The 15,251-nt window shown below is 50.2% G+C and overlaps 1 protein-coding gene across 1 annotated transcript in view; it reads left to right on the forward strand.

Moving 5' to 3' along the window:
* The window catches only part of IGSF21 (immunoglobin superfamily member 21), a 273,045-nt gene that overhangs the window by 204,602 nt on the left and 53,192 nt on the right, over nucleotides 1-15,251 (forward strand). The window contains exon 4 of the mRNA XM_038376831.1: nucleotides 5,414-5,532. Within this exon, the coding sequence (XP_038232759.1) occupies nucleotides 5,414-5,532 (119 nt within the window). The remainder of the gene's footprint in view (nucleotides 1-5,413; nucleotides 5,533-15,251) is intronic.

Below are 15,251 nucleotides of genomic sequence, written 5' to 3' on the forward strand. Positions count from 1 at the left end.
TTCTCAACCCGGGGTACATGTACCCCTGGTGGTATGCAGCAGTCTTCCAGAGGGTCCATCTAGGTATTTGCCAAGTTTTACAACAGGCTACGTAGAAAGCACTAGTGAAGACAGTACAAACTAAAATTTCATGACTTGTTTATGCTGCTCTTTATACCATACGCTGACATGTAAGTACAATATTTATATTCCAGTTGATTTATTTTATAATTATAGGGTAAAACCAAGAAAGTCAGCAATTTGTTAGTAACAGTGGGCTGTGCCACTTTTGTATTTTGATATCTGATTTTGTTAGCAAGTAGTTTTTAAGTGAGGGGAAACTTGGAGGTGCACAAGACAAATCAGCCTCCTGAAAGGGGTACAGTCAGCTGGAAAGGTTGAGAGCCACTATTCTATCCCATGCACTTTACTCTACAGCTCACTGGTGCCTGGGAGGGTGGTCACAGACAGTGCTGTTCTGATGCACCAGCCTCGTAGAGAGAGCACTTTGCTGAGAGTTTAATTTAACCGCTATCAGTGTGTGAGCTCTCTTTGCTGCTGCTGACAGTGCCCTTGCTTTCCATGTACTTTTCTTTTCAATAACACAATTACTTACCCTTCTGAGGAGCTGTCAGTGTTGGTAAACTCCAGCTGCTAAACTGCATTACACAGATCTCTCCTTAAATCTTTGCAGTTATTAATAGTTTATTGATCCTGGTCCCATTGCTGGTGAAAAGAATCTCCATCCCAGGCTCCTGTTATCTGAATACTGACTGCTAACCAGCTGGCCGATCAATGCCACTCAAGCTCTCCTGCCTGCTTAATCCACTTTAGGAAGAAGGCGCTGGCAGCTCGGGGGGTGGGGGATTTTGGATTAGGTGGTGAAAATATGAAGCCAAGGAGAGTCGTGGCCTGGGTGCAATTGGATTCAACAAAGAAAGTGCCAACAGGCAAAGACAGGACTCTGATCCTCCCCACAAGGGTTTTGCTGCCTGTCCTGCTCTGATAAGGACACTCAGGTGTGATGTAAGTTTGTTTTATCCTGGGGAGAGCCAGGATTCTTGGAGCCTGTTCTCAGATCTGCTGCTGAACTGAGGCAAATCTCTTAGCCTCAGGTTCCTCATCTGTACAATGGGTAATTACATGTGCAACAACACCACCGGTAAAAGCACCTTTAGAGATTGAAACAGGGAACCTTGGGAGCTGTAAAACATAGAAGTCCACTGCCTGAGCTAATGGATCAGGGTTGTTAGTGCAGAGGCAGTAGCCAACTCAAACTTCTCTGTGTAGTCTGGCCAATAGAGGGGGGCAAAGAGCTGCATTGCATTAGTGTGGCTTACCGGGGCATCCTGAGTCTTGGTTAATGTTTACAGGACACTGGGAAACCCTCAGACCAAAGATATCATAGGAGCACCACGTATAAATGGCCATTATTCGATTTTTTCCCCTCATGCGCACCCTTCCACAGTGTGCGTGCAGAAGTGTGTGAGGCAACTGTAAGGTATTGACACTGGACCTCGGGGTGGGCCCAAAGCTCAGATCCAAATACCCCTGGAAACTGGGAACGTTTGGGGGCAGATCGAATCACTGCAGCAGGGCGGCAGAGAAGTCCATGGCCACATGGACAGCTGGCCAGACAACAGAATTTCCCTCTTGTGAAGAATTGCTGATTTGGGGAGGGGGCGGGAATCGACCCAAATTGGGACAAGAAGTCAAAAAATTGAATTGGTTTGTGGAAGGAAAATGATCAAAAAAATTCTATTTCAGGAGAACCAAAATGGAATTTTTTGGCTTGGTGGTGAAGAACCAGGGTTCCATGCGTCACCCAGGGGAAAGTGACAGCTCAAGCCCGTAGGGACTCCCTTAAATATTACCCATTGACCCTACCATACTGCAGGGAGCAGGCAAGTAAAGTTTGCAGGGTTTGGAGCTCTCTAAAGGTGCAAGAGATTTTCAGAGATGAAACTGGCTGAGAGATTTTTGCGAAAATGATCTGGACTGAAGGCTTTAAGGCTAAGCAAAATGAGACAGCAAACATCTGGCTAAAGCAGAGTAAATAGAGACAGGTAGTAAGCAGGCTGTCCATACAGGTCTGCGGGTGCCCCTGAATTCTGACCTACAATACCCCCTACTTCCCAGTCCTGACTCCCCTCCCGGCCTGCCAATGCACCTCAATCCTGATCTACAGCCCCTGCTCTTCCAGTCCTGCCTCTCTCATGAGCAGAGAGTGCATTGCCCTCCCATTCTTGTTGCTTTGTGCCTAGTCCCAGGGGGTTAAACTTTCTAAAGAGCTCAGCTCCTGTTTTAGGCACCCAAGCACCGCTTGGCATACTGGATGCAGGTTGGGGTGGGGCTCTTCTGAAAACCTGGCCCGGATTTTAGGTGCTGAGCACCTGGAAACCTGGTCTTTGAGCTCTTTGGAAATCTGGCCTTTTCTCCACCTTGTGAAAAATGGGTGCAAGATGCTATGGCTCTGATCTGATTTTACACCTCTCTGCACGGGGTGTAACCAACAGCACAGGGCAGGGGAGAATTGGTTGACGCTGATGGACTCACCTCGCTGATGAGGTCGGGACTCGCTTCCCAATCCCTTATCTCTCAGGTCCTGAGTTCCGGAGGTGACATATCAGGTCTGTATCTCCCCCTCGCCCCTCCTGCCGCCGAGTCTCCCTGGGGCGTTTATTTGATTAACTCACAGTAACATGCCCCCGTGGCCAGTTCGATCGATCCCTTTTACAAATAAACCTTCATTTTTGCTTTCAGCCAAGCATCACATTTATTTTCCTTCTCTGTTGGCTGCTGAGATGAGTAAGGGGCACTTTGATTTTTCTACTTCACCTTCTCAGGGCCTCCTGCCCTCAGGCCTGGGATAAAGCTGTGTCACTGGATCAATTTAATCCCAGAGTAGACAAATGTCAGAATCTGGCTTGGAGGAGCTGCTGGAATCAATACTTCCCTGGCCGGAACTTCAGTCAGAAGTTTCTCTCTCACTCCTCACTGTGAATGCACCATATCTGGCCAACTCCCCTGCCTACATGGCGAGGGATGTGGCCTGCTGCTTGCTTTACATCTGCACACACTTTATCCTTCTGAACTGTACCTAAAATGTTCAGCGTAGACAGGTGCATTGGAAGGAAAAGTTTAAACCATTGGTGCATGTTGCTGGGAAAAGACCTTGCTCTTCACAAGCACCTCCTATCCCAGATCTCTCAGAGCTTTGCAGCCTGTGTGTGTTAAGAAATCAAGAGGTGATGTAGTTAGAAAAGATACAAAATAAATAATCCTCTAGGGAACATATAATTAACCTACAAAACTCCCTGCTACTGGACACGATTAAGGCAAATGTCTCAATGTGAGGCAGAAGAGAATCACACTATTCTAAGAGCAGCAATGGTAACAAGTATAAGCACCATCAACCCTAGGGCTTCAGGGCCTAATGCTGATTGATGTCTGGTCAGGAAGAAACATCCACCTCCCTATGGTATAGTGCTGTGCAATTGTCCTCATGCACTATAGGACTGGTTTGCCTTCTGCTCAAACCCTGCTGGAGAGTTTAGGAGGCAGAGTTCTAGGAAATCTCAGACACTTCCCTTCTGGTCATGCAGTTAAACAAAGCTCAGTCGTGTTTCTAATATGCCCGTGGACTGATTTACATGACTAGCTGCACAAGACTCAGTGATGAGAGGTGACTAAACATAACCCCCGCTGCAAACTAGAACAGTGAGGTGATCACCAGAGCCCTGTGTGGATGCAAAATTTGTATGCGCATCCGATCCAGGATCCGCAAACATGGTCCACGGCTATAATGTGGACATCTGCAGCTTTGCAGGGCTCCAGTGATCACTGCCGGCTTCTCTCCTGAAGGAATGCCTTCCTACGCTGCTAGCTTCTCCACTCATGCCAATGGGGAGAGACTGGTGTCGTCCGTTGCTGTGGCCTCTACATTGTAGCTTTGTGGGTTACTAACTGTGAATGAGCCGTACCACCTTCTGCTGTGACCCCATCAAGCACCTAGAGCTATGGGGAAGGGGGATAGTCCAGTGGTTAGAGCACTAGCTTAAGGTATGGAGGACCTGGGTTTAAGTCTTTGTTGTACTATAGACATCATCTGTGACCTTGGGCAAGTCTCTGTGCCTCAGTTTCTCCTCTGTAAAATGGGGATAATGACTCTTCCCTGCCTCACAGGGCTGCCATTAAGGATTGTGAGTCCCTCTGATATTCTGGAGATAGAGGCCATAAGTACCTGTGGTACGTGCTTCAAGAAGTGGTGCTGGTGCATCATGCTTCCCCCTCGAGAGAGCCAAGCCTTTTGGTGCTGGGGGAGCTGGGCTGTTTGCTGGTGATTAGGTCGGATGTTCAGCATCACTCACAGCTGCCCTCCTTTTGTACCCATTTCAGACGACACGTGCTTCACTCTTGACCCCAGCAGCAGTAGCAATTGGCCAGTACCGAGTGCTTTTGAAATCCCCTCCTTTGGTCATGGGTGTTATGTCTACGCTGCAGCTAGGAGTGAGCCTCCCAGCGCGGGTAGATAGACTCGTGCTAGCCGGGCTTCCGCTCGCTCACCCTTAGGAAGCGCAGAGGGGTTAGCCCCAGTGCCCTGGCCACATGACAATGTGCATAACAGTTAGTTTCTGTCCCCCTGCATCCCTGAAGTTTCAAGTGACGGCAAGGGTCACCAGGAGAGCTGGCTAAAAAAAACTTCAGCTGGACAGAAAAATGCAGTTTCATCAGAATCAAAACATTTCGCAGGAATGTGTCGATTTCAGCTTCAACGGGAGACAGTAATAAAGAGCCATTTTGGCCTTCTCATCTCATTTTGATAACGCCAAAATGTTTTCTTGTGTTGAGGTCAGAATGTTCCGGCCCCACTTTCTTGTTTCATTTCATTTCATTTTGACTTGGTATTATATTAAAATATTAATTCTGTTATAATACATGTGTGTGTGTGTTTTATACTCTGCGATAACATTCCACCATTGTTGGAATGAAATATGTTTTTACCTTATTGAATTGAAATATTTCATTGTTTCCAAATCTTTTTTTTTCCCCTTGGAATGTCCACCCCATGGTAAATTTTTTGAAATTTCAACTTTCCATTCAGAATGAAAACAAATTTCCCAACCATCTCTAGTTACTACCTTCTGTTACAAGCTGCTGTGTCCAGAGGTGGTCCCAACCAGTGACACCAGATCTGAGCAGAACCTCAAGTTCTGATAAAGTTCAGAGCTGGACTTGCACTGATTTCTAGTCACGTAGTGCACTCTTAAATAGCCGCAGGGGTGGGTGCAAGTCAGTGGTGGATGTTGTGGCTGCTGTATGAGTGTGTTTGATTTGTAAAACAGAGGAGAATCCTAAAGGAGTAATGATGTCGTGTGAGCGTAAGATATCAGTTATGTTACCATAACATTTCCTTTCCCCTCTCCCTTCCCAGTCTTCCGGAGGTTCGGATCTCAGACAACGGCCCGTACGAGTGTCATGTGGGCATTTACGACAGAGCTACCCGGGAGAAAGTGGTCCTGGCATCTGGCAACATATTCCTCAACGTGATGTGTAAGTGTAGCGCCTCTTCCCTGGCTGGGGGTGGCAAGGATGGGAGTTACGGGTGATGGTGGGAAAGGAATCAGTGCTGCTCTGAAATCTCTGCACAAACCAGACAGAGAGCCAGTAGCCCTGGCCAGGATGCAGGGACTATTAACCCGTTCCCAGCATGCAGTGTGCATCCCAAGCACAAACATGGCCAAAATGAGGGAAAGAATACAATGCTTTGCTGGGGACATAACGGAAATGGAGCATTAAACTGAATGAGAAAGTCCAGTGGAAGGTGACTCGCCCCACAGAGGTCCATGCACAAGTGGCAGAGAGCATCTGCTCGGCAGCGCCCTCCGCTGTTGCTGCCAGCACATTCCCAGATGGTTTGAAGCCCATGTCTCCCCATAAGGTAGCCTGGTGCAATCTGGCTTCATGCCAGTCACTGAGTTCAGAGCAAAGGAGAAGGGAGCTGGGCTGGGGATGGCTGGGTTGAAGTGGCCAGGTATGTCCTGCTTGACTGATGTGGCCAAGAGGGTGGTCTCTCTGGATATGGCATTTTAAGGGAGCGTGGGGAAAGTCCCAGTCTTCTTGGGGCAGTCAGAACGAAGGCAGACGCTGCACTGATACTTACTGAGCTGCTCGGCAGGGCTCAGCGCACCCGGAGAAATAGGGAGTTTGGGCTGGAGTTTGTGGTTCCCGGGACTTCCTCTGCGACGGTGGTAACTGCTGCTCCGAGCAGAGAGGAGATGGCAGGCGGAAGGCAGCTCCTCTCCAGCACGTCATTAGGAAGGGCACCCGGCAGAAGGTGAAAGTTCGCACAGGGATTTTTATGTGGGGAATTGCTGCACCCCCCCCCACACACATACACACATGCTTCATCTAACGGCAGGGTTTTGCTAAAGCAATCTACTCCATGCCTGCGGCCTTCGTGCTGCAGAAGGAGAAGATTCTGTGAGCCTGGTAGATCTCAGGAGCTGAGCAGGGCCAGGCGAGGTCACGGCTTTAGATGCCAGGCCCTCGGAGGAACAACGAAGCGATGGTGCTGATTTAGAAGGCGGCGCTCTTCCCTCTGAGTGAGCGCTGAATTAATGCCCCTGTATGGCGTTAGTGGGCTGCCACGGAGGAGCTGCCTTTTGACCGGCATGTAAATCCTGACCAGCTATGGGTATCAGAGCTTCTGTGGCACCACTTGTGTCTTCGATTCCATGTTGCTGCCCACCTCACCCCCCTGCCATCTCAGAGGGATGCAGCCTCTTCCCTCCCTGTCTGTAGTGTGTCTGCCAGTCATGTGGCATCATTATTTGTATTGCAGTCACCTGCAAAGGCCCCAGCTAAAATCAGGACCCCATTGTGCCAGGTGCTGTTACAGACACCTAGTGAGAGACAGTCCCTGCCCTGGAGAACTTACAATAGGCAACACAGGGAAAGGAGTGGAGGAGAAACTGAGGCAAAGTGACTTGCTTAGGGTGGCTCGTTGAGGCTAAGCCCAATTGCATTTGCTGGATCATGAGGGGTCCCACCTGGCAGGTAGGTGAAGCCAGTCCTGCCTCATCCAACCCTGTGGGGAGAAAGGTGTACAGTAGAACCTCAGAGTTGTAAACACCAGAGCCACAAACTGACTGGTCAACCACCCACCTTATTTGGACCAGGAAGTACACAATCAGGCAGCAGCAGAGACAACAACAACAAACAGCAAATGCAGTACAGGGCTGTGTTAAACGTAAACTACTAAACAAAAATAAAGGGAAAATTAAAAAAAAAAAAGATTTGGCAAGGTAAGGAAACTGTTTCATTTGAATTAAGATGGTTAAAAGCAGCAGGTTTTTCTTCTGCATAGTAACGTTTCAAAGCTGTTTTAAGTCAATGTTCAGTTGTGAATGTTGGAAAGAACCGCCGTGGCGTTTTGTTCAGAGTTCCAAACACCCTCCATTCCCGAGGTGTTCGTAACCCTGAGCTTCTCCTGTAGTTCCAGTTGGTGGGTAATCTCGGATGCTGACCCCAGTTCTCTAGTCGTGATCACATCCTCCGTGTTTGGGATACAGCAGGCACAAAAGATCAGTCCACTTGTCTCCTGCCTGAAAGGTGCTAGCTAAGCAAGCTGGGGCCAAAGAGAAAACAGGTTCTCTCCCAGATCCTGGACTGAATTTCTGTGCCTGCCTGGAACGGGTGTGGGCTATTGGCATGCAGAAGTCTCTTTGATTGACAACCTTTTCGGATGGTTCCGTTTATATATATCAGTAGACACAGCTTTACCCATGGTGCTTTGTGGACTGTAGTGACCTGCATGTGTGTTGCCTGAAGCGTCTTGTGTCCTAAATAAGCTCTAGGGCAATTGAAGTACCTGCACATGTCTCAAATAAAACAGTAATGACCAGTGAGGAAAGACATTAATGAGCAACTGGAGGAATGTGACCAGAGATCGTTATGATGCAATGATAGAAAAAGAAAAAATAATTCCCTGATGCATTAAGAAGTTATTAGTCCAACAGCTTGTTGCTATGGGTACAACAGTCTGTTCCACGCATAGCACTGGCTGTTCTTAGCAGTTACAGTCGGGCACGGTAAGGATCGGCAGCGATCGCCCCCACGCTCAGAACCAGATCGGCAGGTGTTTGGATTTTTGCCTCACCCTGGTAGAGAGGGAGACACGCCTTAGAAAGCCGGGATCTGAGTCTGAACGTTCGCAAAGCTCCGGGCCGTTGGGTTCGATCTGTGATAAAGGTTGTGGCCGATTGCAAAGCTGGGGTCTGGGCGTCACAGCGCGGCCCAGCTGGGAGTCCACAGTGGACAAGGAGCTGCCTGCACATTCTCTGTTGGATTGAGGGCCTTGCTTGCTTGGCTGGGCAAGTGCATGTTAGTACTTCCAAGGGTTAAGGACTCTGTAAACAGTATTGCAGCAGCAAGGGGGAAGGCAGATTATCCTACAGATTTACCACCGGGCCGGTCCATGGGGAGGGAGGGGAGTTTTGTTCTGCACTCCCTGAAGCAAATAGAGAAGCTTTTAGCAGAAGCGAAAACCCAAATGGAACCAGGCTCAAGAGCTCAACCTGGGTCTGGGCTGACTTTACCTTGCTGGTCCCATCCTGAGCACCACTCCACAGCTCTGCCAGTGCCCCTCACCCTGGCCGACGGCACCAGGCCTGGGCCCCAACATTGCTCAACCAGTGCTCCTGCCTGCCAGCCTTCAGCCCCACTGGCTGCTATGGTCTTGAGCTCTTCTGATGTGCTCCACCCCTGCCCTTCGACGCCACCCTCTACACCAGTCTTTAGCTCCAACACAGCGCTGCCAATGTGCCTCGTTCCAGATCGGCAGGACCTCCTGCTCGTCCGGCCTTAGGACCCCCACGCAGTTCTGCAGTCCTAGTCACCAGGCCTGAGCCCCCCCCCCCAGAATGTTGCCTGTGCATCTCAGCCCTGACCTTCAGGACCACCTGAATGCCCACCCACATCCCCTTGACCTGCTCTGTCTCCTGCCTAGCTGTGCTCACCTCGCTGCCGACCTGCATCATTTTGGGCTGTTCCAGGACCAGGCCCTCACATGACATCCTCTAGTGTCCAGAGCAGGGACGACTCGCCCCGCAGTTCTATCCCTGGCTCTGCCACTGATTGTCTTGCATGCCCCAAGGTGAGTCACTTAACCTCCCTGTGGCTCGTGTGATTCTGGCATGAAAAGGGCTGTAGAAATGCAAGGCCTTCATGCCTGGGCATGCGCCGTTCCACCTGCCTGCTCCAAATGTGCACTTCCCCCTCCTATATTGAGCTGAGCCAGGTGCCACCTTTCCTGTCCTGACTGGGGGTCCTTCTCCTAGCTGTCAGACCTCAGAAGGGTCCGAGATGCCTCCCCCACCTTCCCGCGCTCTGTGGAGGGCTTTGGGGAAGGCAGGCAGTGGCCCTGCGAGGAAAGGAAACAGCACTGAGACAGGGTTAGCTGTAGGGGAGCAGATTTATTTGAGCATAAGCTTTCATGAGCTACAGCCCACTTCATCGGATCCACCGAATGCATCCGATGAAGTGAGCTGTAGCTCACGAAAGCTTATGCTCAAATAAATTTGTTAGTCTCTAAGGTGCCACAAGTCCTCCTTTTCTTTTTTGCGAATATAGACTAACACGGCTGCTACTCTGAAACCTGCAGGGGAGCGTAACAAAACCGCTCATGTCCACAGGCTCTTTGCTTTTCAAAGGGCCCAATGCTCGGCTGGTATCGACTGGCTTCCCCTTGCCTGAATCCTTCCTGCTAGGACAGCTTGTTCAGCTAAGGAGCCCATTTAAACAATGAACGCTCGTGCTGTCCTCCTGCATACCAGCAACAATGCAGCCCAAGAGCAACTGAGTGATGTAAGGAATTTCTAATGACCAGAGGAAATGGGAGGCTAGGGTTAACACCCAGAAAGCCTTCAGTGGGCACTGCTTGCCTGCGTCCCACTTTCTATCTATCCCATAGGATGCTTCACAATTAACCTGGTTGTTTTTCGCCTTCCTCTGAAGCCCGAAGTGTTGGAGGCAGGACACGGGGGCCTGGGTGGGCCAATGTTCTGATGCAGTATGGCACCCAAGGGCCAAATCCATCCTGAGCAGAAGAGGGCACCTCTGCCATGTGTTTCCGTGCAAGTGGCATCAAGGTATGCAAAGGCTGGAATCGGCTCCTGTAGCATTGAGGATCATGCCCGTGAAGGCGGGGCTCCTCTCTGCTGAGGTATCCTAAATCCAGGATCTAGCACCTGGCATAAAGATGCAGTGATTTCTGCTGATTCATGCTCACAAGTGCCACTACTCTCTAAGAGGGATTGGGCATGCCACTGGGGGGGGTATCGGGAACAGCCAAGCTGGGGGGAGAAGTTGAGTCGGAAGTTTACTATGTTGCGTCCGTTATTTGCCTATATATACGCCGCTAGTTACTCTGTTCAGGTTAGGGTAGGGCTGTCAGCTTTCGACGTGTCCTGGGAGCGCTGAGTGAATAGCCAAATGCAGAGTTGCTCTTGCATCTGAATCAGAAACGCTCCTCAGAAACTCAAGGCCACTTCAAAGGCATCAGTGTTGGGAATGAATAATAACGCTGAGTTCTTTCCAGCAGTAGCTCTCGAAGCAGCTCAGTGTTGTTGTCCCCAGATCAGGGGATTAAGGCACAGAGAGGGGAAGTGAATTGCCTGAGTCACACGACAGTAAAGCTGAGACCAGCATCCACATCTTCCAAGGCTCAGTCTGGTGCCTTGGCCACTAGGCCACATTATCTCCAGCGTCTTAGCACTCAGCCCTCATCTCTAACTCAGATCTCAAGAGGGACAATTTTGGAGGCAGACATCTTGCCCATTGTGGAAGTTTGGCTAATGGACAAATGGGTTTCATCCCCTGGCTGGCAGGGGGCACTGCTTGTCCATCCCAAGGGGCACTGAGATGTGTTGGGGGACCCCTGGATTGGCACAGCAGGGAGTGCTGCCAGTCAGGATTGAGGTGTGACTCCCAAGTCAAAACGTGCTCCAGGTCAGGAGTGGAGATGGGTGGCAAGTGGTATTTCCCTCGTGTAGGAATTGTCAATATTTCTACTTTTGTTTCGGTCCCCAGTTGGGACAACACATCACAACAGTGAAATCTTGGGCGGGAGTGGGGAAAAGTTTTGCAAATGTCGATTCAGAAACATCAACATGAAACACATCCAAACGTTGCTCTGGCAGATGGAAACCTCACTTTGAAATGGGCGCTTTCCCCAGGGAAAATGGGGATAAAACCACACATTCCCATTTAAACCCTGCTCATTGGCGGAGTCGTAACCAGGGAATGTTGGTGTCGCAGGGTAGCTGCTGCCTGCCCCATGCCTGGCGGCAGTGTGATGGTCACCAGTGTTGGCTGACACACTCAGGACCTCCAGCGGTCAAAACTTGAGTTGCTACTGCCGGAGCTAAAGAGTGGGGCCTCTACCATACCCATCACCTCTGTGGATTGGGCGCAAAGGGGCACCAGTAGCGCTCCCTTACCACAGGGCTACTCTAGCATTGTCGGTTCACACGCCCATAAAGCAGGTCCCTCCAAGCGGACAAGGCAAAAGGAGATGGGTCTTGTCAGTGAGGAGGAGTCTGAAAGGGCCACATACCAAGGATAAACTGTATGAGAAACCGTCAGAGAAGAGTAAAAGCCCTGTTCCCAGACAGCTTGCCATATTCCACCTGTTTTATAACAGCAAAGATGGGCAGTATGTGAGGTCAGGCTGCTCTCTGGGACTCCTTGTTCCTCAGATGCTGCTGGGTCTATAAATTGGCCTTAAAAGCAACAAGGATGCGTGAGCAGGGCAGCTAGATGTGACCTTCAGAGCAGCCGTGGAGAACAGCCTCACCATAAAGCATGTCTCTCTGTTCCTGGCTGTTCCTGTTGCTCGGAGCCTCTGGAGCCTCATGAATGGAGCACCCTGCATCTGTTAATACACTGATCAGTAGCACTTAATCACTTGGAAATTCCCGGTGTGCCAGCCAAGATGATCCTGCTAACAGCACACGCTGCTTCAAGACTCTCAATGATCTTCTGCTCTCCTCTGGCACATTCTGCCCACGGATCTCAAAGCACTTCACAAACATTATTAGTGAATTAGGGCTTATCACCCCTTCCTGGGAGCATGGTCTGAATTATTGTCCCATAGTTATAGGTGGGGAAACTGAGGCACGGGGTGGGACTGTGACTTGCTTAAGGTCACGCAGTGAGTCAGGGGTTGGACCCAGGAGTCCTGTCTCTCACTCTGCTGCCCTGACTACTAGAGAATCCTTTCTCTCCAGAATTTAGAGATGAAAACCATCTCCCATTGCTTTCTTTCCCATTTTATAGCCTCCAGTGCCAGGCTGAAGTGACATTATTGTTATCTCTACAACGGTAGCACAAGAGGCTGGAGCGAAGATCAGGCCCCCCCAGTTACATAGGGCTTATCTACCCGAACATTGAGTTTGCAGCTGTTAACACTTGTGGTGACATGTGGCGTACAGGCACTAGATGTGTAGCTACACGCTGCAGTGAAAGTCTCTGGCTGGGCTGAGGGGGAGGCAGCGGGGAAAGGCTCCGGCAGCATAGATGTGGGAAGTACTGCGTGGGCATGTACAGAGCAGTGTATATATCCTGGGGTTCAGGGGTGTAGGGATTTCTGCTCTTTTTACCCACTCATGCCTCACCATCTCCACTGCTATTGATTCCCATGCTAGCTGGGCATGCAGTATGTATTCTGCTATAAGTGGAGATGCATCCTAAGTGTCCGTGTGGACCTTGCTGACATGCACAGCAGTGTCCACCCAGCCAGTTAGTGCACTACTGCAGGGTAGATTTACAGCCTGGCTTGTCACAAACTAAATATTCTTATAGATGAGTGCATGGGGAGAGATGTCCCGACTCCAAGGAGATTATCATTAAGGTTGAGATTCTTTCACACAGATTGCGGAAGTCACAGATTCCATGACTTTTCATGACCTCCGTGACTTCTGTAGTGGCTGGGGAGGCCGACTTCAGGGCTGCCCGACCAGCCACTGCTGGAGCGACCTGGGGCCAGCTGCTCTGGTAGTCCCTGGGGCAGGCCACACCAGCCATTGCTTGGGAGACCCAGGCAGCTGGTTCTGGGGAGCAGCAGCTGGTGCGGCTAGTCCCGGGAACTGCCCAAGCAGTGGTCCCGGTGGCTGCCACGGCACCAACCGCGCCAGCAGCTGCTCAGGCAGCCAGCTCTGGGGACTGCCGAAACAGCAGCCAGTGTGGCTGGCTCCAGGGAACACCTGAGCAGCAGTCCTGGGAGAGCTCTGGGGACTGCTCAAGCAGCAGCGGTCCTGGGGTGTCTGGAGCAGCAGCCCCAGGGGTGCTCGGAGGTCTGGAGAGCAGTCTTCAGGAGCAGCGGCTGGGGGACAGTCAACCCCCAGTATTGGAGCAGGGCCCCCAGAAGTAGAGATTTAGTCATGGATATTTTTGGTAAAAGTTATGGACAGGTCATGGGCAGTGAATTTTTATTTATTGCTTATAACCTGTCCATGACTTTTACCAAAAATACCCGTGACTAAATCTTAGCCTTAATTATAATCTTAAATAATTATAATCCATAGTCAAAGGAAAGATTGTATCCCCGTGAGTGGATGGGGAATTGACGCATAAGGAGAGATGAAGTGACTTGGCTGTGGGCACCTGGAGTATGTTCACACTGCAATATATAACCTGCAGGACCAAGTCTCAGAGCCTCAGTCAATTGATTCAGGCTTAGGGAGCTCGGGCTGCGGGGTTAAAAGTAGCGGTGTAGATGTTCCATCTCGACCTAGAGTCCCGGCTCTGAGACCCTCCCTCTGATGAGGATGTGCAGTCCAGGCTCCAGTCCAAACTTGAATGTCTACACTGCTCTGTTTAGCCCACGAGCCTGAGTCAGCTGCTCTGGACCAGGCACGGGTCTTTTACTGCAGAGTAGATGGTCCCCCGGGAGTCTGATGCTGATCTCCTGGGTCCTAGCCCCATATCTCAACCCCAAGCACCGACTTGCCATTGCTTCTCCTGGGACTGGAGAGCACGGAGGTCATTTGCATGCTCCCCTTCTCTGGTTTGCACACCTCCCTGCCCCCTCTCCCTCCTTCCAGCCTTATGCCAGGTGAGCAGGGACCCGCACTCTGCTAGCAGCCTTTGTTCTGCTGCTGGCTCTGAGTTAGACAAGTCCAGGGCCTCCCAGGAGATGTGCTGTTTTCTACCACTCAGCCCTTGTCAGGATCTCCCTAGAGGACCTCCCCTGCCCATTCGCACAAAGGCACTTTCGAAATTATCATATGGCCTGATTTGGAGGGGGGATTTTTCCAGAGGGTTCCCCACTCTCCTGCCAGGAGCTGGTGGTTTCAGCGGGAGTTGCAGCAAGAGACAGGGGGTAGAGAACAAACATGGACTGAGTCAGGTGAGACTGGAATTAACCTCTTCATCACTGAGCACTGCCCAAGGCACCCACTAGGCAACATGCTCTTCAATTCAGCTGCTCTGTGGGAAACTGCTGGCAGCATGGGGGTTGAGGGTGGATTTAGATCTGAAGAGCATCAGGGAAAAGCTCTGGAGTTAGGAAAGCGGGAATACTGAGCTTGACCCTAGCATGCCTCAACCCAGCGATCTCAACGTGCTCTAAAGAGCCAGGTGAGTATCATTACCCCAACTTTAGTAATGGGGAAACTGAGTCACAAAGAGGGGAAGTGGCTTGCTCAAACAGAGTCAGGGCAGAGCACAACCACAGCTGTCATTTGCGAGAGACTGAAATTCATTTTTGTTCCAAGTCTGATATAGCTAGATCTTGCCCCTGGATCTCCTGTATCCCAAGCAAATGATCTAACGGGCAGGCTATTGGCTGTCATAGGGCTCGCGTCTCCTGTGCGCGTTTCATCCTGGACAAGATAGGTTTCTGCAGAATACGTGGTTATGATGAAATGGCATTTTTCATGAAAAAAATGTTCTGTCAAAACTATTTTGGACTAGCTCTCGCTAGAACCCAGGTTTCCTGATGCCCTGCACCACAACAGAGACAGAGCCTTCCACTGGTATGTCTGTGGCTCTCAACCTCTCAAACTACTGTACCCCTTTCAGGAGGCTGATTTGTCTTGTGTACCCCCAAGTTTCATCTCACTTAAAATCTACTTTCTGACAAAATCAGACATCAAAATAGAAAAGTGACACAGCACACTCTTACTGACAAATGCTGACTTACTTGTTTTTGCTCTATAATTATAAAATAAATCAATTGGAATATAAATTTTGCACTTACATTTCAGAGT

Source organism: Dermochelys coriacea, chromosome 18 (genome assembly GCF_009764565.3).
Source record: "Dermochelys coriacea isolate rDerCor1 chromosome 18, rDerCor1.pri.v4, whole genome shotgun sequence".
Lineage (NCBI taxonomy): Eukaryota > Metazoa > Chordata > Testudines > Dermochelyidae > Dermochelys > Dermochelys coriacea.